The 27,915-nt window shown below is 40.3% G+C and overlaps 1 protein-coding gene across 1 annotated transcript; it reads left to right on the forward strand.

The window, feature by feature from the left end:
* Positions 1-1,757: 1,757 nt before the first annotated feature.
* NAA25 (N(alpha)-acetyltransferase 25, NatB auxiliary subunit) lies at positions 1,758-27,915 on the forward strand. Its single transcript, XM_010288365.1, has 23 exons — positions 1,758-1,838; positions 2,831-2,969; positions 4,639-4,757; positions 6,717-6,791; positions 7,638-7,745; positions 8,200-8,278; positions 8,812-8,923; positions 9,795-9,884; positions 10,049-10,218; positions 10,962-11,074; positions 13,776-13,983; positions 14,572-14,658; positions 15,715-15,895; positions 16,525-16,624; positions 21,068-21,219; positions 21,510-21,635; positions 21,945-22,188; positions 22,411-22,534; positions 22,889-22,954; positions 23,471-23,568; positions 23,789-23,899; positions 24,339-24,485; positions 27,239-27,915. Exons 1-23 carry the CDS (start codon positions 1,779-1,781, stop codon positions 27,359-27,361), a joined length of 2,832 nt encoding a protein of 943 aa, XP_010286667.1. The 5' UTR covers positions 1,758-1,778; the 3' UTR covers positions 27,362-27,915.

The raw sequence follows: 27,915 nt of genomic DNA on the forward strand, positions 1-27,915 counted from the left end.
TAAGACAGTGCTTTTCAGCTTGCACGGTGTGCCTTGGTTACTCATCGTTCCTTGACAGCTATGTTTATCTTTCATCTTGATTTTTATTCCCTTCACCTGACGGTTCACATGTTGCGTTTCCAGCCATTGAACATCTCCATCTACAGATTCACACCTAACATAGACTTAAGTTTTTTTTCCTTTAGCTTGAATTCCTTTGGAAGTTGCCAGCTACTTTGGCTTCCAACAAACTTACTTGTTGTTAGCAAAATACAATCTTTTTATTCTGCTACACTTTATAGAGGTTTGTGGTTTATTTGATTTACTTTAGGAGACTTAAAGCGGAGATCTTATCGGCACAGTTGTTAAACAATCCAAGACAGGCAGTGCAGCAAGGCAGATAATTTGTGTGTAAGTGAACCGTGCAACACAGATCTGTAAATCAAGAAATCTCTGCTGGTCTATGAAGAGATCACCAGGATGTTCTGTTCCACAATTTTGAAACCTTTTCACTGAGAAATCCCCCTTTAACTTGTAATGTTAAAGGTGATGCACAGGTTTTCATAAGTTAAAATAGCCATCTAACCCATGTAAAGACAATGTATTACAGTTTCAAGCTATATTTTATGCAGAAACATTTTGTTTTGGTTAGTGTGGGCAGGGTGCCTCGTTTGAGGTTTTGCCTGTATGGTCTCAGGAGTCTAATTAATTTTACTTTAAATCTGCAGCATGCACTTGGCCATGGAAGCAAATGTTAAAGCTGCCGAATATAAATCTCATTAGTATAGATGCGCACTTGGTACAATATACGAAGGAATTACTAAAGGTCACCTCTCTACTCAGTAAGAGTTCTCTCTCGTAATGAGAACTACAGTCTTGACAAAAGAAAAGATGTGTAATGTAATTTCAATTAACTGGCGTTAGCTCTGTTCGCAGTTTGGTAGGGGAGAGGCCAGGACAGCACGAGCAGACCCTTCCCTCTTGCCACGTCAGGTGCAGCTAAGCTTTTCTGCTAGGTTTTGGTTAGTAAGAATTAATTTTTGAGGGAGGGGAAGCATGTAGGGGTCATGTTCTAATCTACAGTTGCTTGTTTGTAATTCTCTAATGACATGATGGTGTGCTGTAGATGAAGTTGAAAATTATGATAGTGAGCTGAAAAAAGCAGACAACGGTCTCGAGGCAGGGGTTTTGTACAGCTGAAGTTTTACTAGGTAGTGGGATATCCCACTAGGAGATAGGAATTTTTTGTCTTTAAAACCAGTCTGGTGAAAGCATAGTGATACTCCATTAGGGGACAGATTTGCTCTGCCTGCAGTATGGATTTTGTGGACAAGTCGGTCTTCTCACTTAATGCTTTGATAGATTGTGAGTGCTTAATTTCTAACCTACTGCCTGTTAAAAGTCACTGAAAGTCTCCCAAAGGCACACCAAATTAATTTCTACTTTTACTGAAGCAAAGAATGTAAGCTCCATTGCTAGCAAAGAGCTGTTGTTGCAGAACCTGCTCTATTATACATCTCTTTTGTTGCTGTAATGATCTATGTGGAGTAATTACAAAAGCTTGTTTGTTTGAATGACTAAAACTAATACAGCAAGATGAATACTTCCTCTACAAAGTGACATGTTTCCTGAACGTTTGGCTTAGTAGTGATTGTACAAGGAAAATGTGTTTTGCACTACTGGCCTAACAGCACATGCTCCACGGTAAAATTAGAGGTAGCTTTCCAGAACGGTTTTTGTTCAGTTATAATACTATATCTTCTTCTTATGCAGATTATCTCGATAATGGCAATAATAAAATGGCAATCCAGCAAGCAGACAAACTGCTCAAAAAACACAAGGATCTTCACTGTGCAAAGGTAAGTGTGCTTGCGGTGCACCGACCTCGTTTGGTCAGCATAGCTCAGACTCGTAGTGTTCCGCTGTGCCTTTTGAGCAGTGTCAGTGATCTTCCAGAGACCTCAGTGTTTTCTGGACCCTCTGGAACATCTCAGGCTGTTCAAATTCACACAATATCATGTTTGCTTGAGAACTTGTACAGATCCTCTTGGTGGGGTGCCTCTAATGACTAGAGTTGTAATTGGTTACACCTAAGCTAATTGTCTGGCTCCCTGTCAGAGCCACTGCAAGCAACCTTGGCACATGGCCTGTGCCTTAAAAATGCCTCCCTTAGACCTTAGGTTGGGGGACCTACCTGTGGTAGTTTGGACCAAAACGTTTCCTTGGGTGCTGTACTCCTTAGTAAAACATAACAAGGTGATTTTGGAGGCATTTGCTTTTCTGCTTCTTGTTTGCTGCCGTCCTTGCTTTGCTGCTGTTGAAGGGAAAGGAGTTCTGTTCCTCGGTTTTCTGAACATATGACTATCTTTCTACTTTTCTCTTTTCCCTGTGGGTTTTCCTCTAGAGTTCATACCACTTCTAGATTTTGAAAACTTCCCAAGCTGAAGCAAGTGTCACTGACCTGAGTCTCTTTTATGTCACTTCTGGCCAGTTATTGAGAGAAAGAAAAAGAAAAAAGAAAAAAAAAAAAAAAAGAGGAAAAAAAAAAAAAAAAAAGGAAAATTGGCCAGACCGGTCAGTGTTCAGCCTGCAGGTAGGGAAAATGGAGTGGCAACTGATGCCTTGGAGCAGCCTGCATGTTTGTTAAAAACTGCAAAGCCACACTATTTGATGCAGCTTGCATTTGGAAGTTTTCCTCTACGGCCATATAGATTAGAAGCTTAATAAAACCTGAAGTTCTGTAGAAGTAATGACGTGGTTGGGCAAAGCCGCTCCTCACCAGGAATGAGAGGATTTTCACTGGTAACTGCCAACTGTGTTTCTAACAGCTGCCTCTGTGTTGTGTCAATAGGTTCTAAAGGCAATTGGCTTGCAGAGAACTGGCAAGCAAGATGAAGCGTATGCTCTGGCACAAGAAGTAGCGGCACTTGAACCCACAGATGATAATTCCTTGCAAGCACTAACTATTCTTTACCGGGAAATGCATAGACGTAAGCTTTTTCCTTTGCCTCTCTTAAAAATCATAATGATTTACACTCTTCTGGAAGTGTATGTGACCCACAGTTTCAGGGGAAATGTGCAAAGTCCGGGCTTCATGTACAGGTGTGTTAAGAGACTCGGAGAATTTGGATGATGCCTGTTTTAAATGCCTCTAAGGCTCTGGTGATCACCATAAAGCAAAGAACCTTGTTTAGGCTTCTGTCATTAACAGTATTGTGTACACCGTTCCTAAATGAATGGCATGCTAATAATCATCCATCACAACCAGCCTATGAGTTCACTTTTTTTTGGTAATGAAAGCTACTGGAATTTCTCAGTGGATGTGGTGGAGGTGACAAATCACATGGTCTGCGGTTTGGAGTGTGCTTAGTGCTGTGAGACCGCAGTCAAGGGGTTCAGGCCTCAGGAAGCTGTGTGACAAACAGAAGGGAAATCCTGGCCTCTCAGTTTGAGTGCATTAGCTTTTTTCAGTACGGTTCCTTCTAGCAATACGGTGTTTTAAAAATACAAAATGGTGAATGTTTGAGTGACAGAGTAAAATTGCATGTGCTTTTCTGAAAGAAGCCAGCCCTTATATACTGCTTTTCTACAGCTCTAAACAGTTGTTGTTTCTGGCAGCTTCTTGTGGTTCTTGATAGTTCTCACGGTTACTGTTGAATTGCTGGAGCAATGACAATGGGGTGAAACAACTTCTGTAGAAATGGATATTTGGTATCATTCTGCAGTACAGCAATTGCTTAGGCTCTCCTGGTTTGTTTCTTTCCATATGTGTGTGTATATGTGGAGTTAAAGTGTCATTTCTTGAGTAACACGGAATTTTTTTGTGTATCTGTAACAAACCCCTGAAAATGTCAGAAGCCTTTCTGTGATTCTAAATGACTTGCATAAGCATTAAGTTCTGGTTTCTAACTTTTAGGTTTATAACTCAGAAAGGAGACGGTGGGTGTTAGGCACTACCACTTTTGGTCCTGCAAGAAAATTGTAATGAGGTGTTTTATTTATGCGTGTCAAGGATATGTAAACTATGTGAAAGACAAATTACGCTTTGTTTTCTAATACTATGCTGAGGTATGATGGTATGTGTAAGGGAAAAAAAAAATCTGGAAGGATGGAAATGTGAGAAGGTTTTGTGTATTATCATAAGTATTTAGTCATGATAGACCTATTATTAAAAAGTATAGTGTGAAGTATTTTACTTGTTAAGAGTACTAAAATAGGCAATTGGGAAATAACAGGATATGACTAACATAAGTAAACCTGCGATAAGAGTAACTAATTTGATATTAGGCTCTGAAAATGCTCATGTGTTTTGATACATGATTCACGTGGAGCAGTCATCTGCCAGGAGTAGACATCTTCATTCAGTTTAATGCTCCAAAATAGATAAACTTTCTTAAGAAAAAAGACTTAAGTGCTTCTGAGCAGTTCAGTTGCTGCTGTTAACTCTATTTTGAGGTTTGGTTGGTTGGGTTTTTTTACCACTTTCCTCCTTTGCCTAATGTTTGTAGTGCTTGGGGTCTTGGGAGAGAGAGTACCATTTCTCTGGTTGACAAGTGTAAGCGATTGCTGTTCAGAGTATCACTGATGCTATCTTTAGGTAGCTGTGCTTTAAAATTATTCCCAAATTTGTCTTAACTCAAGCATCTGGTTTTGGTTTAGCGGAACTGGTAACTAAACTTTATGAGGCAGCTGTAAAGAAGGTTCCCAACAGTGAAGAGTATCACTCTCATCTCTTCATGGCCTATGCCAGGGTTGGAGAATACAAGAAGATGCAACAGGTACAATCAACAATTTGTGTTCTGACCATTTTAAGGTGCCCTTTTCTGTATATCTTACATTAATGCCTTTTTCATGTTTTAAGTAATCTTCCAGAAGGCTAAGCTAGGTTAATTGAGAAGTTTATACTCTATGTTAATATTTTACAGAAAGGCTTAAAGGACCATTATTTAGGGGGTGGGTTATCTGAAGACAAATGCTTTCTTGTCGTTACATGGGATAGGACGACTGTGCCTCTTGTGTGCATACCTGGTCTGATAGAATATGTTGGTTATTTTGGGAGGTTTTTATCAATCTGTCTTGAACAGTATGGTGGTTACATGTGAGGCAGTGTATTATAAAGGAATTCTGGAATAGATAGAAAAAGATCTAGCAAGATCTTCTATTCCATGTTTTCAGACTTGATTTACTCCTTAGTTTGCTGTTATCTTTGGGAAGAGTAATCATGCCCATGCTCTTAACCTCAGGAATCTGACAAATAACTGGCATTGTATTGGTTGTAATTCAGTAAGAAAAACTAAAAAGCACTTCCTTTAAGTACATCTGACTTCTCAGTTGGCAGAACAGTGTCATGCTGGTTAGTTTTGTTTTCATCCCTTCCAAATTAGGTGCCTGGAGAATGCCTATAAATGGAAGATTCTTTTCAAAGCATGCACGCTCGCTCTTCTGTATAAAAAAGTACAGAGCGCCGAGTAAATGAGTCCTAAACTCCCTCTCGTTCCCACTGTGTTAAGGTGACTTGAATTTTTGTTCAAGTTTGGTTTAAATAACTAAAAGAATATATTGAGCAGAAGTGTTATTCTCCATTGTAGCCCAATTTGTATGCTCTTTGAATTCAAGCTGTAGATAGGGGCTAAGTTGTTTGATGTACACGAAGTTACAAGCTTCATATGATGATCCAAACTTGAGACGTGACTGTGTGTTAATTGTACTCCTGTCTACAGCCATGAGTGGGAAAAACGCCAGTCTTACACAGATCACGGTATTTAATGTTTATGTGACCTTTTGCATGTTTAAAATGTCACACAAACATGTATCTAGTTAAGTTATCCAGCCATTGTCAGAGAGTAGGATGTTCCAGATTGGCCTGTGCTTTTGACCTAAGGACTTAGAGATACGAGGAGTGTGTGGATGCTAACTGACTGGAGAGTGAATTTAAACCTCAGCGTCCTGTGTTTTGGGGTATTTCAGCTGAAAGTACTGGAAAGTGCAAACCAAGACTGCAGTCAGGAAATTGGCACAAGAGTCCATCTGTGGCGGTAGACTGTATTAGATGTAGTTTAAATTAATTTACAAAAATTAATTACAGATTTTGTATGGGTAAAAGTGTTGTCCTTCATTATATACAGGTACTGGAAATCTGTGAGAGAAATGCATGAATAACTGTTTGTGTTAGGCTAGAAAATCTATAATACTTTGGCTCTGCTTTGATACAGCCAAGCTTTCAGCTCAACCGTTGCTTAACCACTGCTTTGCATGTATAGGTGACCTCACATTTCAGGTATCTGAGTATGTGTAGGTATGAAATGAATTTTGAAGGGCAGTTGCTTACATGAGGGAGGCATGTGGTTTGGTGTGCCTTTTAGTGCTGACTAGTACAAATCAGCACTGGAAATGTCCCCCTCGCTCCTAAAGAATAAGTCTTCTGCTTCCTGATGTAGTTACCAGTTTTAATTAAAGCTGTCATCTGTTTAGGCAGTCGTATGTGCGCATGCTCATTGCTGTTTCTTGTCAGACCTACTCAAAGTACTTGATCTTTGAAACATCTTCACCCTCTGTTTTCTTCTTTAGCGATGTGTGTTAGGATAGAAGGGCTCACGGGTTGATAAAAGTCTTCCCATCTAGTTGCTAATTTTGTGTTGTCTGCTGCCATCATTGCTGCTTAGCTTGTAGTGTCTCTCATGAGAGCTTATAAAAAGGTATGTTTTAGGAATGATGAAACTTTGTCTTATATTTTTCAGGCTGGAATGGCACTTTATAAGATTGTACCCAAAAATCCTTACTATTTTTGGTCTGTGATGAGCCTGATTATGCAGGTGTGTACAGTGTTGCAAATGAGTTTGACTTTTGCTGCAGGTATAGTGTAAATATAGAAATGTTCTGAGTGAAAATATTAGAGAATATTTTAAGTAAAATGTGTGTTTGAACTGTTTCTGTATGATGCTGGGAGAAGGGCTGAGCCCTCCTTAAGTAGCACTATTGATGTGGTCCGAAATGAATGCTGTAGTGTTTTTATAATGCTACTTAACTGGTCAGCCTTACTACAACTTGAACTGTTCCCTTACCTGAATTAGTACCCTACTGTCCTCTTAGAGGGCTAATGAACAAAACCTCAGATACCTGCAGCTCCTTAGTCCGAACTGTTCCTCTCTGTAACTAAGTTAGGAAGGCTCTAGGAGGAAATAAATGAGAGCTCTGGACTTTGCATGTCTTTAAGACTGCAGCAAGTCTGCAGGAACAGAGAGCAGGTCGGCTGTGCTGCTGTTTGTTGAGGCGCTAATCAGACAACCTGACGGAGCGTTGGCCAAACAAACAATAAGCATGGGGGCATTAATCGCATTCTCTAAAATACTGTGCCATGGAAGACACAAACGTGTTCTTGCTACATGTTATTTGCCATGGGTATTTTGTGCCTACATGTGCGAGTCTCTGGACAGTGTGATTAAGAGTTAGCTTTTCTGTATATCACTGGTTTTGCTGCTGCCTTTTAACGGAGCAGTCACTCTCTGCACGTGACGGATGGCAGCTCTGAATGTGTGGTTTTGGGGGGTGGAATTGAAGCACCTGGGTGGGTTGTTTTTCCTCTTCTAATGTGAAAAAAGCAGTGGGTTGGACAGCACAAGTAGTTGATGGGCTGTTAAAATAATTCTCCTCTTCCTTAGTCTATTTCAGCGCAGGATGAAAACCTCTCAAAGACGATGTTTTTGCCGCTAGCTGAGAGAATGGTGGAAAAAATGGTGAAAGAGGATAAGATTGAAGCTGAGGCTGAAGTAAGGCTTGCAGATACTTTCAGCTTGATCAGAACATTATTGCGCGAAGGAATGCACTGTTAAAGGAAGTTGATTATTTAACCAGTTTTCCAAAATAGTAATAAGTAGTGTTCTGGAAGTAAATGTGGATGTAGTGGGACAGAAGGAAAACTAAGAGCACAGAGGGTTGAGAGGGATTTGGAATCGTGTGGCCAAGGAAGTTTTTTTGGCATTTGATTTGACTGATGAAGTACTTCATTTTGCTCCCTGGGAGGCCCCAAGAGAAGCTTCAGGACTGAGAATGGAAAAAAGACCTAAATTCCTGAATCCTCCACCCTCTGGGATGCTAAGTATAGCTTTGCAGGCCTGGCTATCTCCTATTTCTAAAAACAGTAACACAAGCCACTTTATTTCTTGGCACACCTGTATATTGTTTTACTAGCAAATTTCATTGCAGTCTAACCTTTCTTTTAAGGTCGAACTGTACTACATGATTCTGGAACGTTTGGAGAAGTATAAGGAAGCCTTAGATGTTGTGAGAGGAAAACTAGGAGGTAACTTATTCTGTCAATTAATCACAGTTTTGTGAAGAACACAGCAGTTCTCCTTTGCTTCAGACTTGTCCACTGGTTCCAAAAAAAAAAAAAAAAAGTCTGTAAGAAGCCTGACTCTTGGCACCAGTTTCAAACATTGATGCGAACTCTGGAGGTACTCAGTGCAAGCTGGTTTTATCCACCTGTTTATGGTATTTAAGTATTATTCAGTGATGAACTTCGCAGCAGTACGCTTATTAGCAGTAGTAAATTGATAGCATGTTAGTTTTGTAGCTGCCATTTTAAAAAAAAAGTTTCTAATATCCTAGATTTTTGAGTAGTCTTTCTGGTGATTAAAATGCACTTGCATTTTTAAGGAATTGGGATATGAAGGTTTCCGTAGGAAATCTGTCCTTTCTATCCTTTGAGGGGCCTCTCTTTTATTCTTCTACACTTACTGTTTTGCATCGTGGGCTATAATAAGAAGCTTTATGCAGAAAGTAGAGAAGGAAATGAATTGATTAAATAAATTTGCCCTTCTGTTTTTAATTTAGAGAAGCTGACAAGTGAGCTCCAAAGCCGCAAGAACAAGTGTATGGCAATGTACAAGAAGCTGTGTAGGTGGCCAGAGTGCAATGCGCTGTCGAGAAGGCTGCTGCTGAAAAAGTGAGATTATATTTCTGCTAAAAAAAAAAAATGAAGAAAACTTCGTGGCTGGTTGCGAATTGCCTTGATTAGTGGTTTTGTAAATGGTGGTTAGGAACATAAGAGAATCTCAAAGCATTTCCAAATGTTTGCACTCCAAAGCCTGAGGAAAAGGGCAGCAGAATGGAATGTTAAGGGGACATGGTGAAGGTCATGAGAAGAGTCAGTGTCAGGACTGTAGTTTCTTATTTTTGAAGGCTGACTTTAGCGACACATTAATGCAATAAAATTTTGTTTACCTCGTTTCTGAAGCCTGTGCTGATTGTCCAGCTCTAACTTTCATGGTGGGAGAGGAGGAGAACTGCATTTACATTTAATTTTCTGGAACTTCATTTCTTTCACTTGGCCAGGCTTCATACTGGGAAATGTATGCAATGCTTTGAACAGATGCATCAGGAGAGAGCATACTAGTATGATCAAACCTGTCTCTTGGAAGTGTCAGGAGAGATTTGTTGTTTACTTTTTGTATTTAGCTGTACCTTAATCTTAAATATAAGATAAATACAGAGGAGAAACTTCTGCCTTAGCATTTTGTGGGGATATTAATGAGCTCTGATTGGAATGTAAATGGTAAGAGGAGAGTTTGTAGCTTGCCTCAATTCCTTATTGAAATTGCTTCCTTTGATACGTTTCAAGAAATTCAGGATGATGACATTCTTAAGATGTGAGACCTTCTCAGGGAGAAATGATTCTTATTACAGTTGTTTTTCCTGTAATATGAGTATGTGCTACTCCTTAAATTCAGCTTTTGCAAGGAATGAAGTTTTAGAAGTGAGATACTGTTTTGGCAATTCCCTAAACTTTGTTGTGTGCCTGATTCTTTTTGTTTCAGCTCAGATGATTGGCAGTTTTATATAACTTACTTTGATTCAGTGTTTCAACTCATTGATGAATCCTGGACACCTCCATCAGAAGAAGAGCAGTAAGTTAACAGTTTTGCTGTTTATATTTTTCGTGGTCATTTGAGTTAGAGAATCTGTCATGCCAGATTTCCTTAAGAGTATCCTGGGAGTACGTTGAGCATGTGTTATCAGTGCTTTAGGAATGGGAAAAACCAAAGACTCTTTTGTCTCTTTAATTGCACAGGTCTTTGGAAGGAGAGGTACACTACTCTATAGAGCAAGCTGTGAAATTTATAGAAGAGAGGATAACAGAAGAATCTAAGAGCTCTCGGCCACTTCGGGGACCATATTTAGCTAAACTGGAGCTGATTAGACGTTTGCGATACAGAGGTTGTAATGATGAATATAAACTAGGTAAGAGCTACGAACTGGGTGATGAATTGATCTTTTGGAGAGAGAACACAAACACAAACTTGGCGTAAGCTCTTTGCTAAATCACTGTGTTAAATACAATGTCTGTTATGAAAATGTTTGTGCTGTTGTGTATGTAAAGAATTTTGAAAGCATTGGATGGTGAGCCTTGAAGAAGAGCAGGTAGTTCCGGACTACTCCAGGGCTTGTAAAAGCAAGCAGGGAAACTGTCAAAAAGACGTATGGGATCTACGAGGATACAGTCACTGACTTTGTAATGAAAAGTACATTCCTGATGCACTGCTCTTGTAGAAAGTCCTGCTCTTGCTTTTAAGTTTTTTTGGCAGTAGTATGAGGTTTTGCTTTTTAAAAATGTGCGTTTAAAAATCACTTTTAAGGAATTGGTGAAGGAGATAACATGATTAGAACATCATCTGTGCTGGTTTGTATTTCCATCCAAAAATAAGGTACTGTTAGATAAGCAGAGGCTGTGCGTGCATGCCTGTTATGCTGAGCTCTTACCTGCCAAAGAAGCTTGAATGAAGCGCTTGGGCTTTTTTTTTCATGTGTCCTTGGTTACCAAAGACATTGAGCCTCTGTTAAAATCTGCAGTAGTGCAGCTATCCATTTTCTAAATTGCTGTGTAATCTCAAAGGGGTGGAGAAAAAAGGCATTTTTCCTCATAGTGATTTCACAGATTCAACTTTTGATGGAGCATATGAAAAATGAACTGGCCTTTTTCCTAGGTGATCCAGAAGAACTAATGTTCCAATACTTCAAAAAATTTGGAGACAAACCCTGCTGTTTTACTGATCTCAAAGTATTTGTGGATCTCCTCCCATCCAGCCAATACACAAAGGTAAGGAAGGATAAAGTGGTGGCAGGAACTGCAGCCCTTGTTTGCATTCTGGTGCCTTTATCTTAAAATACCCATGGGTCATATTAAAAGACTGGAAACATCAAGTTTTTACCTTCTGTTTGAAATTCAGAAAACTCTGCACTGCAGAAAATATAATGAACACCTGAATACAGTGAGCAATTTCATTCAGACCATTTTTATTGGAGATTAAAAACTTAAGTTTGATCCTGCAGACTCTCAGACCCAGATACAGTATTCATTTGGCTTTTTTATTACCGTTTCAAGGTGCCATGGCGCTTTGAGATGGTCTTGGTTGAATTCTCATATTGAAAATGAAAAGCTCATAATGCTGATGAAAATTACAAGATACAAGCTCGTATCTTGTAACGAAAACCTCCTAGAAACTGTAGTTCAATTGATAAGCTACCCCATTAGCTTATTTTTACATGAGTATTCTCTCATTGCTTTTGTTTATAGATCACAGCTTACGAAATGGAGTAATGTAACACTACAGAAAGACCACCCTGTTCATTCATTTGCAGTTCTCATTGCTGTGTACTGTACCTTTTGTTTTACAAAGACATCCTACATCCTCCTCTTTCCATCACTTGTTTTTCCCGTTAAATTTATATGCTTAATAGGAGAAATCTGCTCCCTCCTCCGATGCAGGCAGGGTGTCACATAGATGTTGTGCTTGGCTCTGCTGCAGTACTGAAGAAGGGACACATTGATACTGATCAAGGGGTGACCAAGGGACCTATGGCAACTTTTCCAGAATCTCTTCCTGAAACAAGCTCTCTTTAACTGAAAAGACTATTTTTGCAGTGTCATGAGCAGCTCGTCGAATGACTTCAGCAGCTGGGAATCCTGTTGTTCACCCCATTGTTTTTCTAAGCCATTGTGTAAAATAATCAGAGCTGGGGAGGGCTGGACAGAGAATCCTGGATCAGCCAGAGGCTGTTGATAAAATGTTTGTAAACAAAGTGTAGATAGTGATGGTGTTTTCTTAGTTTATTAAAATATTTTTCGACTGCTAAGACAAGCTCTTCCCACAGCCTCACTACTAATGAGAATGGTGGCCCTGGCATGTATGGCTTGCTGCTGATTTTTTATGTTAAAAGGTGTGTTTTTACCCCGCTGGTAAGAGATGTGGTCAGAAGGATATTTAACTCGTAGTTCTGGAAATGGTGATACCATTGCAAGGTAACCCTGAAGTCCTGAACAGGTTTAATCCTAACTTTTCAGGAAGCAAATTCTAAACCCAGAGCAGGGGGGAATGATATTTATTAATAATAATTTAGGCTACAGTTTTGTCGCAGTGCTTGTAAAAACCATAACTTTGAATAAATTCTCTAAAATTTTCTGATTGGCCTTAAAACTGCTGCTGATTCAGTGAATGTATCATGTTGTGTCATACTGACATATTAGAAGGTCTTCCCAGTGTATGGCTGTCTCCTGACTGTCATGCCTCTGAAGCCTGTGTCTGTAGCAGTTTATCTTGGTCAAGGAGACTTGTAGCTGAGGAAAGTTAGTGGTGCTGATGAGTTTTTGAAATACGAAAGTTTCAAGGTACTTAATATTTCTGGATTGCTGTAGATTTATTCTTGTTTCACAGCAAAAGATGCTGAAGGTTGTTGTATCCTAGGGAAAGTAGCAGGGTCATACTGAGGCTATACACAGCTGGGGGGGTGTCTTTTTATTTTTTTTTAAGAGTTCTGAATAGTCTCACAGTTCAGTAGCTGAGACTGTGGCCATCTTGTTGGGCTGCCAGTTGCACAAGATACTCCAGAAATAATTGTCATGACATCAGTCTTGACTTCCTAGAGGTATAAATTGGAGTATGCAGCCTAGTGATTCAGCTGACCTTGCTCAGCTTGGGAAAACCTCAAACTGCAAAGATTTGTCAACACAGTCTTCATCAAAGTCTATGGGAAAACTGGAATTTGTGTGCATGGTGCTGTGTGTTCCTACTGTCTAGCTGTCATGCTTTTTTCCTAGGGCATGCATTTGATGCGGTTCTTGGTGTTTCAAGACCAAATGTAGTAAAGCTGAATTCATTGGCTTTAACTCAGTTTTCAGTTTGTAAACACTGTTGGATTTTAGGGCAACGGGAAACCACTGTCCGGCCCTGGCTTTGTGTTGTGAGAAGTCTGCTGTCTCCCATTAAAATTGTAAACAATGAGAGGCTGCTTTTCTTACAACTTCATTCAAAATATAAGTTATTAATCAAAGATGATGACCTCACTGAGTACAGCGCATTACTTCAGAGTTGAGAGAAAATGTAATAGCTAGTACAAAACCACTGTTTCCTGGAAGTATGCTGTGAAGCCTTTCAGTAACTAATTATTTTAATTGCATATGTTATTACTGTGAGTGTTAGCAGGTGCCTGAACTCTCTTGTGTGTCAATGTATTGGAAACTTGCCTGTGATTTATTTTTTTCCTCTCGTCTGTTTGATAAAACTTACTAAAAGCTACTGAGTACAACCAGAACTGTGTGCTCACCACCTTTCAAAAAAAAAAAAAATTTTTTTGAAGCCAGCTCTTTAACCACTGACTTCAGTGTGACATCAGGGTTGATGCAGATGTGTTTCCACCTTGCTTTTTTATTTTTTTTTTCCTCTTGATTTGAGGGAGGAAATGATGCCTTCTGTTTGTGCAGTCCCAGATGCCCTGAAGAATTTAACAACTTTCTCTTTCAGTTCATCAGTCAATTGCTGGAAGTAATCCCTCTGTCGGCAACAGCAGAGAGTGAAATCGCACTGCCAGCCGATATCAAAGCTCTGCAACAGCACTTGTGTGTGGTGCAGCTCTCAAGATTGCTCGGTATCTATCACACCATGGATAAGAAGCAGAAGCTGACTGTGGTCCGGGAGTTGATGTTAAGATACCATCATGGATTGGAGTTCGGTGAGAAAAAACTTGAAACTTATATTGCAGTTCACTTGCAGATTTTTATGAGCAAAAGTCCAGAGCTTTTTCAAAGGGATGGAACAGCACAAATGCTGATGGCAGCCATTGTGCCACTAGATAATACTTTGCTTTCTCCTTTATGATTATATCCTTGGGCATACCTGAGTTATCCGTTTCCTTTCAATTTTTTTCTGTTCAGTCGTTTACCTTAAAGATAAATAAGACATTCCTGAGTAGTTCAGATGATACATTTGCATGTTTGCAAAATTGCCTGTGCCTTTAAGCAAAGCCAGGCTTTATCCCTGGTGTACATAAGACAAATACATGGGTAAGAATATTAATTTGTAAATTTTGCAGTTGTAGGAGAGTCTTTTCTTCTTCCAGCAGATGTCAACATATGAAGTGGCCCAAAGTCCACTTCATGCAGCATGGGTACAGTTGTTTCACTTTTTAAGACAACTCTGGATTTTATAAATTAAGCTGTGGTTACTGTCTGCCAGATATCTGTGTCATTTGATAATGCTGACAATGTGAGAAGCAGCTGACAGCACTGTAGTAATTCAAGGGTAACTTTTTTCATTTTAGGGAAATCTTGTTTGAAAACTGAATTGCAGTTTTCAGATTATTACTGCCTGCTTGCAGTTCACCTGCTGCTCGATCTGTGGCTAGAAGGTATGTTCCTAAAATTGTGTCTTGTTTAATACCACCCTGGATGGTTGTGATAGGGAGTCTGTGTCCAGTGTGTACCTGGCATGGCTTGTTAGGCCCATAGCTTTCTGGGTTTTTTTCTCTGTATGAGACATCTCAGGAGTCTCTCCATTCAATTAGTGTTTGATCTGAATCTCACTGACCTCTAAAGGCATTTAGTTTTTCTTATTAATTCCTGTAAGTCCTGGCAGAACTGTGCTGATAACTCTTGCAGCTCAGTGCTGGCTGTCTTCAGAGGTTTGTTCCGAGTTTCTCATGTAGATAATGTTTTCTCTCTCTTTGCACGAGTTCTGCTGACAGTTTCCTTCTGGTATCAGAGGTGTTCTGAGAGTAATTCTTTCTCTCACAGAGATACTTAGTCTTTTGCATCCCCTGCTTCTAGACCTTCTGCTGAGACCTGTTGCCCTGTCTTGAGTATTCCTGTGCTCCACGCCTGCTCTGCCTGTTCGTCTCCTAATCCCACAGAGTCTGTCTGCAGCGGTGGTTGTCCTTGGGCACTGTTTATCTTCCCGCCCGTCAGCGTAGCCATCAGTTACGCCTTTGTTTTTCCCAAGGAAGATTTAGTCTTTAACCTGAGTAAATCCATTGTCAGGTTTCTGGCAGATCACTGGTGGAGCGTGGGCTCTTGAATTCCGGGCTCTGTGCTGCGCTCTTGCATAATGTTTGGGAGTGCTCCGTATATATAAGCTTGAAATCCTGGACAGTCCAGGACTTGGGAGGGAAGGTCACTTCTGCAGTGGGCCCATGTACGAGTGCTGTGCTCTGTACAATTGGCAGCTAGATATTCCCTGTGAAGAACCATTCCTCCACTTTTCCCTCGGAGAGCAGCTATAGTGCTGGAGTGGGTGTTATGTTTTAAGGGCAGCGACGTGGCTGACGAATGCCACGTGCATGTTTCAATAAGTGGAACCGTTTTGAGAGGTGTGTAATGTGCGGAAGCTTCAATGTCAAAGTGAAGCATGCTGTCAGTGTTCAGTGCCTCTCTCTGATCACACCTGTGTGTTTTGTCTTTGTCACCAGGTGAAGAGATGGCTGTGTGGCAGTGCCTAACTCTCTTAGAAGAAGGGTTATCTCATAGTCCTTCTAACTCACAGTTTAAATTGCTGCTCATTCGAATCTACTGCAGGCTTGGTGCATTTGAACCTGTTGCAGAGCTCTATTCCAGCCTTGATGCAAAACACATACAGCACGACACCATCGGGTGGGTAGTATATACTGAGAATAATTGGTGATGGTGACCCTCCAGTAACCAGTCCTGAGATCTTCAGTTTCCTTTGCTACTAGAAGATTTTCATATGGTGTTGTGTAAAAGTGTTTTGGAATTACATGAGACGCATCTACTGAAGTATACTCTCCTTCTCGTGGAGTATCTTTCCTGTGTGATTTTGATCAGTTTGGGATTTTTAGGAGTATTAACTAAAGGGAATCTGAAAGAAATTTCTGAAATGTATATCTTGTTGCCAGTTGTAGCTTAGTTTTCTGGCTTGTGTCATTGCTCAGCAAAGCTTGGGAGTGCTAGATAAAACAAACGTACCAGATGGCCGTGGCTTGGTTAGTGTGTTTGTGGATATCTAATTAAGTAAAGCTCTTGCACACTTAACAAGGGCGATGGAGGAACTCCAAGCCTCCCCATTAAAACATTAAGAATTCCTTCCGTTACTGCTAAATGCATAAATTTTAGTATGAGTGTTATGATTGCCGTCTGTTAAATCTCCAGACTTTTCATGAAGGCTAGACTGCAGTGCAGGTCTCTGTTCAGAGCTGTGTTTGAAATTCAGGATTCCCCAGGGTTGTGTGCTGATATTTGACTTGTGCTGTGTTGTGTTGCAGCTATCTTCTGACGCGCTATGCAGAGTCACTGGGCCATTATGCTGCTGCATCCCAATCCTGCAATTTTGCACTCAGGTTTTTCCACTCCAACCAGAAAGATGTAAGTTGAAAGAAACCTCTGTGTCCTTGTAACAGAGCAGTTACGTCAAGATGCCTTACAGAAGTCTGTGCTCTATGTAAGGGCTTACAGAAACGTAGTGGTTGATAACACAAAGGAATAATTTGTGCAACTTTGTGTTTATAGTAAAGGTTGCCTCACCTGTGTTTTTCATTACAAGAGTTTGTAACTTACTGTTATATGGGGTTTTGCTTTAGCTTTCTATTTTTAAAAGCCAGTTTTAATGCTCCTCAAAAAACAGGTACGATTACTTTTACATGAATGGATTGTGATTTTTGTGCAATAATTTAAGTGAAATGTCATTTTGCAAATAAGTCCTGGCGTCATATAACTTGAAGCGTTTTGGAAAGTCATGCAGCAGCCAGAGATGGTGGGTCAAGACAGTGATGGCGTATTTACAGATCCATTATGTTACAATCACCAAGGCAGCATATTTTAATGATGGCTGTCCTGGGCACACAGGGATGTTGGGGAATGCACATCACTTTAAAAAGTAGAGAAAGTGCAAGGAACAAGGTGGGAGGATTTCAGAGGGGAAAAACTGAGTCTGGAAGTCTCAGCTTCACTGAAGGCAGAGCAGAGCCTGTGACTAACTGCATTATTTTGAATTGATAGGATCAAACTGGAAAACCTGGCTGTGTGCTAATGGGAATGACCTGTTTCGGTTCACCCCAAAAAGCAGTGTGAACGAGAAGAAAGTTGTCTTGAATGAGAAACTTGGGACTGGAATGGAGGAGATAGTGAGGGGAGAGTAGCTGAATTCCTCCAAAGAGATCAGGTGCTTCCTAAAATGCATGCCATGCCCTAGGTATCTAGTGTGCTTGTAGCTTGCTGGTTAGTAAGTGTACTTATCAGTAATCTTACTTGGAAAGTACACTCTGATACACATTCTGATACATTCATAGGGACAATATCAATACTGTTTCAGAATTCCCATGGAATCCATGAAAAATGGGTTAGGTAGGAGAAGAGTGGAACTACACGTTCTTCAAGTTTTGGTGGAAATATATTGGGCAAATAGGAACGGAAATAGTCCAGAATTGTGGTAGGGAAATATATGTATGTCAGTCCATCTCCCTAAAGCTTGCGAGGTAGTCCCATTCTGAGGAGTGTGAATATATCCTGTATATTTATATTTTACAGTTTGATCACTGTTGAGAGGTAGGTGGAGAAAATTAATTTTACTTCACTTCGTAAGAAACAAAGGTGCGATCCAGTTGTAGCTCTTCCAGTCAGCCGCTGGCTACGTTGGCTCTGAATACAACTTGCTTTCCCACCATCTCAGAAATAGATAAAAGCACAAGACTCGTCTGTACTGACTAGTAAAGATTCTCACAGAGTAATCCCTCAGAAGAGTACACTTGCTCTGTCAGCAGCCCAGGTTATTTCTATGTACAAGATACCAGTTGCCATTTACTTGTGCCTGGAAGGTAGATGCTGAGTTATTGTGACCTGTCCCTACAGAAATTTCACTGTGGGGAGCAGGATGCAGAGGAGCACACAGATTGTACGATAGAGGAGCTTGCTTTCATCTGCTTCTCTCACTTGCTCATTGTTTAAGCACTGGTTCTACTTGCTAAGAGTAGAACCAGTGCTTCCTTCCAGGAACGTTTTATGCTGGAATGAAGCCCTTGGCTCCAGACAGCTCTCTCCTACATGTCTGTTGTTGGTAGTAGTGGATTTTTTTATTTTTTCTTTTTATTAATGAGGAGTAACTTGCTCAGTCTTGTTTAAAAATCACTTGGTGGATGTTAATGAAAAGCATACCTGGAGCCAACTGTCTGAATAAAACACTTGACTGCTGGGTGCCAGGTGAAAAAAAAAGTGAACTGAAATGTGATTTGTTGGCTTGGGAACATTGCATTGTAAAGCATCAAGAAATCATCTTTCCCTGGAAAACAATCTGAAGTAACTTCAGGTGTGGTTACCTTGGAAGTAGGTTATTCTCTTTGGCATGAGTGATACATGCTTGCAGCAGAGAAGAGCTGATTGTCTCCAGTAGCTCAACATCTGTACATGAAGACGGACACGTTCCAAGTGCTCTTGCCAGGAAAATGCTACGCAACTCGTGTTCCAGAAATCCTGAAAAGGCAGTGCCTGAATGGTCCGACCTGCCTCACGACCACACCTTAAAAGGTTGAAAGTGCAAGAGGGGCGAAAGCGATGCAATCGGCATTATATAATTCTTCATGCTACAGGATAAGGATGTGACCCTGGAACCCACTCGCATTATGTCTCATCTTGGAGACAGAGTATTGCAACCAAAGGACCGTGAGCCATTGTTGATCTTGGGTAGCCAAATCGCTCGTGTGTTCTGGACACTTCCAGTGGTTATCACCTTAAGATCCTTTTTGTTGGGAAATGCATCAAAAGCTGTACTCATTTGCAAATAGCAAGCGTCCTTAAACCAACTGTAAGGTCCAAATTGCAGAAAGTGAAGGCTCAGGTCAGGGTATTGTTCACCTAGGATAATAATATGACAAGAGTAGAGGCAAAAAAAGGGATTCCTTACCATAAGACATGTCCCAAGTATCACAGGGTCAGAATCTGCTACCAGTTTCTGTGCTGTTGTGGTTCTGCTGGGGTTGCCCCTTCATACTCAGTGTCCTGATACCAGCTTCCCATTCGAGTCCCATAACAGCATCTAACTGCAATGTTAGAGGAGGACTATCCTTTAGCAGTTACCTTTTTACAGGATTTCAGATACTGCCTGCACCTCTCTAGCTTGATGTTTAAGATAGCTAGAATGTCCGCTGCAGCACAGAACGTGTCCTGCAGGATGCTGTGCGTGGGACTCTGCCCAGAACAGGAAGTGTGGGATATAAACGAAGTGGTCTGGCATAAAAATATAGCTCCTGATTGCTTTGGATAAATATGTTTTCATTCTGACTTGCTGAACTTAATAGCCTGAGGTGAATCCTGTTTAAAAGTGGGTCCCATGAGTAACAGCCATCCATGATGCTGTGCAGTCCTGACATAATATTTCTGCTCTGGGAGAGGATGCCAAGGACAGAGAGGAGAGAGAAGGTGGTATTGCTATATTTGGCCAAAACTAAAAAGGCAACTTTATCCTTCTCGAGATAGTCCTCCTTTAAATATGCAGAATCACAAGTAATCTCTCTAATTTTCTTGTGTCCGTCCGTCTTTAATTTCTCCAGATACTGCAGGCAAACAGAACACCAACGTGTCCTATGGGGATTTAAAAACCACGTCGATGCAGTTGAATTAGCACCCATAGCGCAATCCCGCAGCCTGACAATGAACTCTGCAAGGCTGTTTATCAGAGGGTATGTTGTTGAATATTTGGCATATCTTTTTCATACAGTGCAAATAACCAAATTTCTTAGGGGGGAAAAAAAAAAAAGACAGACTACCTAGAGGACATTTCTTATTTTGGAGGGGAAAAAAAAGGTCTTTCATCTGCAAGTGCTAGCTTCTAGTCTCTCAGAGCCTTCCAGACAGGTTGAGTCGGTTAGTACCGTATAAAGTTCAGTGAACCAGAGGCATTTTTTTGTGCCTCTCATCTTCAGCGCATTTTATAATCTTGTTCAGAAGAAAATTTTTGATTTGACAGAATTTCTCAATTGTGGAGTAATTCTGATGTAAAAAAATACAGCCATCTGTCTTGACCGGGGGCATAAATAGTTCACTCTGTCTCTACAGTTAGAAATTTTCATTAAAATACAGGGTTTGTTTGGGGCTCCATCATATAAATCTCCTTCTGGAGATTGCTTGGACTGATGTGACATATTAGTTGCGTGCCTTGCATTGCTGCATTTCATCAGAGGGGAAGCAAACTATCCCATGGACCCTGACAGTTTCCTTTGGTGTTTAGATTGTATTGTATGTGTATACACTGCGTGACATTATCTTGTGATACTGTATTCAAAAACCTAATAAAAAAGAGAAACAAAAAAAATGTGTGAGTAATTTTTTTAATCTATGTTGGCGGTAATATGTAATGCACATCCAAGTCAGTTCCAGAAAATCTGGGATATATTTTTTTTTCTCTGAAAGTACTTCTCACAATGAAGCAATGATTTAATGATTTTAACAATGCATCTAAAAAGAAAAAGAAAGGAGAGAAAAAACAAAACCAGTCTTCCAAAATTATATTTTCCCTTGAAGTATTTTTCAGTGTCAGTGGAGACAGCAACATGTTTCTTAGTGTTGGTTTGGTTATTAAATCGCACTGCCCGCTGGAACATCTGGGCATTCTCAAATTCAAGTAGCAAAACTGCTGGGGTGACTTGGGCAAGCAAAAGTGCAAGCTTCTCCCAGGGATTGAGTATCTGCCAGATTCTGTACCTCTAGGTTAATGGCAACCACAGAAATGCAATTTCTTGGCAGTGACCTTGTTTGAACTCTGGTTGTTCTGAATTCATGGAAGTAACTAATACAGAGATGGTGTGTGTTTTCTTCCAGACCTCAGAATATATCATTCAAGCCTACAAGTATGGTGCATTTGAGAAGATCCCAGAATTCATTGCATTTAGAAATAGGCTGAACTCTTCCCTTCATTTTGCGCAAGTTCGCACAGAACGGATGTTGTTAGACCTCTTACTTGAAGCAAATATGTAAGTACAGCAGCAATAAGTGCAGCACCTTGCACGTGGAAAAAAATTGGAGATTTGTGCCCAGACAGAACACTGGCTAACTGAGGTCATAGTGAGTTTGGCCAAAACCTGTGAGCTACTTCTCTTGGCTTCTAGTTTGCTCTCCCTTTCAGCTTCCTTGTCAGTACCATGTAACGCTTCTGATATCAGAAGAGTTGAACAGCGCAGAGAATGTTGTTTGTTAAGTGAGCGGTGTTTTCTGTTTCCAGTGATCAAATGTTTGATTTAATGTTGCTTATTCTTACATACAGATCAACCAGTTTAGAAGAAAGTGTAAAGTCCATGAGTCTGAGCCCAGAGGAGGATGACATTCCGTGGAAAGATTTGCGTGACAACAGAGACCTGACAGTCTTGTTTAACTGGGATCCAAAAGACAGGTGAGTACAAATATCCTCAACTATAGAGTCATGCCTTTTCCTTACAGCACACGTGGCGAAGAAAATTCTTTCAGGGCAACTGCTATATTTAAATGTTCTCTAGGCTGGCTAACTGCAAGCTTAACAAGCATCATTCATCACTTCTAGCAGTGCTGCCTTTTTACATATTAATACAGTTTTCTGAATTTCTGACCCCGCCTTCCTCTTCATACAGTATGTGATAACTGGGTAGGCTTTTGTACCTGAGTGAAGCTTGCTACTTTGCAAAACTGAAGCATTTGCCTGAAAACATTTGGTGCCTTTCTCTAGGGACATTTCTGAAGAACATAGGAAACTCTCACTGGAGGAAGAAACCATGTGGTTGCGAATCCGGTCTTTAACTTTAAGGCTAGTAAGTGGACTCCCAACTCTTAGTCACACTATTCAACCAAAGAACTCTGAAAAGACTGCAGAGAACGGCGTCTCATCCAAGATTGATACAATTCGATCCCTGCTTCAGCAGCTGGAAGCGGCAGTGGATTCAGGGAAGAAGTTTCTAGAACAAAAAATTCAGGTACCCATTAAGGAAAAAGCTATCCCCAAATATTAAATGAACGTGAATGCAAGCAGAGAAACTGAATGCATCTCGTAACGTCCAGCAGTCTGCAGAATGCACTTAACTGACCCTGAGTCTGTAGTGTATGAATCTGACCGAGAGATGTGCCAGAGACAAACACTGTGTTCTGGATAAGGAAAAGCTGCAACACCTTTATCTTTTTCTTTGCTTCTTGCCTAGTATCCTGTCCTTGGCCCTCCTCCTACCCGAATGGCTGGCTTCTTCAGTAATGGCAGCTGTCAATGCCAGACTAGCTTGTTTTATCTTGTTAGTGATATTTATGAACTAGATACCAATGGCTTAGGTAAGTGTTGGAGGGGCAGGGGTTTAACCAGATTGTCATGATGCGTGGTGGGAGGGAGCGAGATATGTCTCCATTTAGTAGCAAAGTTGGCTGATGTGGACCCAGACTGTTACTTGTGTGTTAATTTTTCTGAATGACACTAAGTTATCTGGGAGACAACGCCTTAATATAATGTTTTATGCAAGCCTTCATTTTTGTACAGTATATGTAGATGTAGTACTGGATCCTCTTTGAAAGCAGTTGTATTTGCTTTTGACTGCTAAAACTAAATTACATTTAAATGTCTCTTAGTTTTCTGGAAGCAGAAAATACACAAACTTGTCGTTTATAACTAGTTTTTTTTTTTCCTTTCAGAAGATTCAGCAGAAATCCAGGAGAGGATAGGGAATAGTTTCAAGTCTTTAGTAGAACGACTAGCAGGTAAATGGTAGCTCAAGAATAAACATGGGTAGCTAGGGTAGTGCTTCATGGTGCTCTGAGGATGTGGTGCTCAGTGTGCTGCAATCATGGGGAGGTGTGTTAATGCATCTGCAGACACCTCTGAAAAATACTTGGGAAGGAGGCTGAGATTCCCCTTGGCTTGTCTGATTATTAAGCTGTTGCATGCCACAGAATGTCGTTATGTCCTATCATTTCGCTACCTTGCCACCTAGCTGGCAACCGTTGTCTCCCTGGTACTTGGTCCAGGTGTGCTAATAAATGGAGTGGAGATACTGTTTGTAATGAAAAGCAATTTAGAGGAAACTTCAGAGCTGGACCTTCTCGAGAGGCTTTGGCCAAATTTATCGTTAGCGGCTTAGCAGTCAGTCCTCTGACAGCTTTGCACATGGCACTGAGATACATACTGTATGGAAGATAGGCATTTAAGTTGATCTACATGTTCTGAATAAGTCTTTTTTCTTTTTTTTTCTTTTTTTTTTTTTTTTTGCTTTTCAGACTTGTTCAATAAATGTAAAGGTGATTTGATTGAAGTCAGAGATGGCACCTTGAAAACTCATCCAAACCTGTTAGAAAACCTAGTCTTCTTTGTTGAGGTATTTTTTTTTCCTTTGGAAACTAGAAATTTTTGAGTGCTTTAGGGTAGAAATGTTGGGACTAAAACACAGGGAAAGTTCTTTGATCTCAGTCACTTGTGAAAGCAGAGTTTTTTGTTGCATATTCTAACTACTCTGAGTCTTATCAGTAGGAATACTAAAATGAGTTTAGAAGCCTCATGTAAATGCAACCTGTAACATACTTGTACCTTTTTTACAGACGATCTCCATTGCCTTGTGGGTATCAAGTTACTGTGACAGTGTCCTCCGACCTTTTAAATCCAACCTGCAAAAAAAGAAGAAGAAAAAAAAAGAATGCAGTGTAGCTATGGTAGACGATATTCCTTTCTTTTCTTCCTCCACCCCCAGTCCAACAGCCTATTTATACTGAAAGAAAAATCAGGATAGATGACATGTTAATAAACTGTTTTTCATACAGCCTGCCTTGTAGAGGCTGACATGGGTTAGAGATTACTCAGTACTAATTTTTAAAACTCCTGTTCTATTTAAAATCAAATGGTGATGTGCCCCATCTCTGATGTCACATGACAGCGTTTTAATAGGAAACAGTTTAGAGTATCACAGGCCTTTCTGCCTTGAATGCAGTACAGTAAACTAGTTAACTGCTGGTATTTTTTGAGTAGGTACATTATAGCTTAGCACTGGGGGGAGAAGGAACAGAATGATAGATGTTACAACGTGAGTTGTCATAGAAAATAGTCATTTGAATAGCCATTAATATGTGTTTATAAATTTATTTATTTTTATAGCCACCTGTATTTACACATTTTCTGGATTATGTTACTGAACTACAGACATTAACTTCCAATGTAATAGATCACATCAAAGGGCTTGAAATGATTCTGACTGCACTAAAGCTTGAAGAGCTGTCCCTCAAGGACACTCTGCTTTTACAGGTAAGAACTTGCATCATTATTTGTGTGCTTTATACATTTGTGTGTGACCCATAACAGCCTGTATGTACAGGCCTATGGGATAACTTTGTTGAAAGCTGCTTTTATCCAAAATGTTTTCTTGGAAGGAAAAAAAAAAAAAGGAAAACAAATGAACAAAAAAAACCCCCACCTTTTATAACTGACTTAACTGCTCTTAAGCAGAGGTTAGGGACCAGACTGTTAGAAAGCTCAATTTGAGAGTGGTGAGTTAGGGTTTTGTGGTTTGTTTGGGTTTTTTTAATGACAGTGAGTTTGCCTCATCTGATCAGCTCTAGCTCACTGCACAAAATCTCAAACAATGAGATCTAAACACAGGATTTTTGAAAATACTTTCATTTTTTGTGGTATGTTAGTGAATAAAAACTTTTAACATTACTTTGCTGTCTGTGATATGACTTACTCTCTTCTCTGTATTTTAGCATGCCAAAACGGATACTTATATATACTTATATAAAATACTTATTCCAGGACACATTTGAGATTCACCTACTGCTGATTAGTCACTTCCCTGGAAACAATGACTTGGTCTTTACAGAAAAGCAAGTGGCAACTTCTTCCCCTCCCAGCTATATAGGGGAAAAAACAAAGGCAGGAGTAATAGGCACTACACATGCCAACTTTTAGACATGTGAAGCATGGGCTTAGTGAGGAAGCTTGGCTTTTTAAGCCATTGCAATCAGATAAGAGTTAAACCTTGTGATAGACAAGTTAATGTTACTGTTGTAAGGGATCTTCTAACAGTTCAGTGCTTACTATGAACGCGTTTGTTTAAAACAGCAGTTGAGATCTGGAAAGTATCTTTGAAATAGTGTCAGAGTCCAGCTAAAAAGCGTAGAGGTGACTGAAAGCGTAGAATTGGAATTTCCTTTATGGTGCTCTTGAAACACAGGTGGGCATAAAAAGTGCAGCACAGCAAAGCGGTGGAATAGGCATCATCTTCTGACACACAGGGGAGAGGGGCTGGGGGAGTGGTGGGACATGCTCAGTGTCAAAGAAGAATTGCAGATTCCAGGAGAAAGGTTGGGGGGGGTGGGGGGTGTCATCCCCTCACCAGTATTAGTTTGGGGGGTGGGAGATGCTGATTTGAGAAAGCCCAGGCAAAAGTTGTGTTATCCAGGACCCCCACAAATTCAGTGAGGAATTGGCGCTTACGACAAAACCAGGGAAATTTGGTGTGTAGGTTTGTCTAAGTGGGAGATATAAAGGCTTTTGAATTGGGGAGGATTATTTGAAAGCTGCACCCATGTATTTCAAAATTGCACTTCTGTCCACCTAAGCTGCTGTTAGCCAGCTTCTATTTTTTTGATTAGATCGTCCTGTTTATTTCAGAGCACGTTACTTAAAATTTCCTTTCTCTTGTTGCTGTATGAGGCTGATGTAGAACTATCTCAAATATATATTAAAAAAAAGAAACTGCAAAAACTGACAAAACAAGGAAATCCCTTAGACTGTTATTTAATGCAAATTTGAATAAAAACTAAAAAGTACGTTGTCTTAATATCATCAAAGAACCTTGTCTCTAAAGGAATAAGACACTTTCAGGTAATAATTGATCTTTATGATTTTCCTGGTTCCTTGCTGACTCAGCAAATTCCTCCATCTTTCCTTTGAGGCAAGGCATCAAATTACTACACAAGGCAGATCTGGAAAACCCAACCATTAGATTCACATGGATTTGAGCAGAAGCATCTGTGGCAGTCTGCACCTTTTCCTGTGTTTTTTTCACGTTGTTTGCTATTCTGTTTGTCTGAAATTGTCGCAGTAAACCCTGACAAATGCAGCCTGTATAGCTCTACTTGGACCTGGAGCTATGTTTGCAGCTCTGTGTTTAGAGCTAAAAGGTGCTTTTGAAAAAGTCCTCGTGTTCAGGCATTGGTGAAAATTCTGGGGTGAATGGACTGATAGTAGCAACGTGTCAGCTGAACCTTGCCCCTGACACGAGATTTTTCCCACATGGGATTGGTTTACTCAGGCTGTGCCTCGCAGGCTTTTTTGCTGCTATCTGCACAAGTGTTTGCAAACGGTGTCCTGATAGCAAGTCACCTCTTGACAGGACAGTGGTTGTGGCTGCTGCTTTAGGTGCCAGGATTTGCTCTTTCTGCATACAGAAATACAGCATCATTCACGATAGCTCAGTGCTAACCGCACTCTCCCTGCAGGAGCGATGCCAACAACGTTGCATGATGGTGGTCCTAAAAGCCTTGGGCATTTTAGAAAACTGCATGTTAAAGGGAATCTAATCTTAATCTATTTGGGAAAGCTAGGTACTAGTGTTGCTGAATCAGCAACACCTGAACCTGTCCCAGGTGCTGTGGCTCACTATGCTTTGGAATTCAGTGTAAGAGTGTCTTGGCTGGTCAGTGTTCATTTGCTGTTTGACTTCACTTTTCTGTATAAGAAATTCTCTAATAAGTGCTGACTAAAATAAAATGTTACACGCACTCTCAATTTCAGCCACAAATATTTTGCACAAGGATGTTTCCGGAAGTTTTGAAGAACTGTTAATGTGTTACCAGCCCTGTCTGGGCAATACCAGTATCTACAGGGGTTACTGCTGCTGAGCAGGTGCTGCTTATTCTGTGCTGATAGCATTCCCTTTGTAAACTTGTGGTCCTCGTGAAATTCTTATCAGTGTTTGAGATGGTGGGGGAAGTTTAACAGGAGGATTTAAGCAGTTGCTGTAGAGTGAATGATTTCTCTTTTGCGTTTTGCAGGAAGAAAAAAAGTTTACAAAGACTGTGCAAGGGAAGGTCCAGAGCAGTTACCAGCACTCAGTTCAGGAAATTGGAGAGCTGCTGAAAAAGAGACTTGATACCATTAAAAAACTAAAGATTTGAGAAATGCATCCTTGACAGACTCCACAGGGGAGTGACACCAGAGTCCCAGACAGAAGCAACATCCAGTATACCATCACTTTAATCCAGAACTTCCTCATAATGCATGAAGGACTTAAAACTCATAAAACGATTTTTTTAGGTATTACAGATGTATTGAGCTGATTTAAATTATTGTACATAAATGAGAAGCAGGGACCCTTATCAGGGTTTGACCACTTTTTATACATGTTCATAAGCATATTGCAAGAGGAGAAAATTAACTTTCTTCCCTTTTGATCTCTAGAAACAACTGGAGATGGTCTTTAGAAGCAGCAATAGAAATCCAGTGTAAAGCGCATCTCTCAAAGGAGTTGTATTTTCATCACCATACAGTGTTTATAATTTTTGTATGGTCCTTGCCTTAGAAGTGCAGAAATTGTAGATGCCCACATTCAGCCACCTCCCATGAAATGAGCCTGTTTTGGAGCTGCCTGTTTTGTCCACAAGCCGCCTGGTTGTACTGAATTGATTCCGTGTGTGGGTGCAGCAGAGCGAGGTGAGGCGGCACTGGAGGA

Source organism: Phaethon lepturus, unplaced genomic scaffold, assembly GCF_000687285.1.
Source record: "Phaethon lepturus isolate BGI_N335 unplaced genomic scaffold, ASM68728v1 scaffold46565, whole genome shotgun sequence".
NCBI classification, from domain to species: Eukaryota; Metazoa; Chordata; class Aves; order Phaethontiformes; family Phaethontidae; genus Phaethon; species Phaethon lepturus.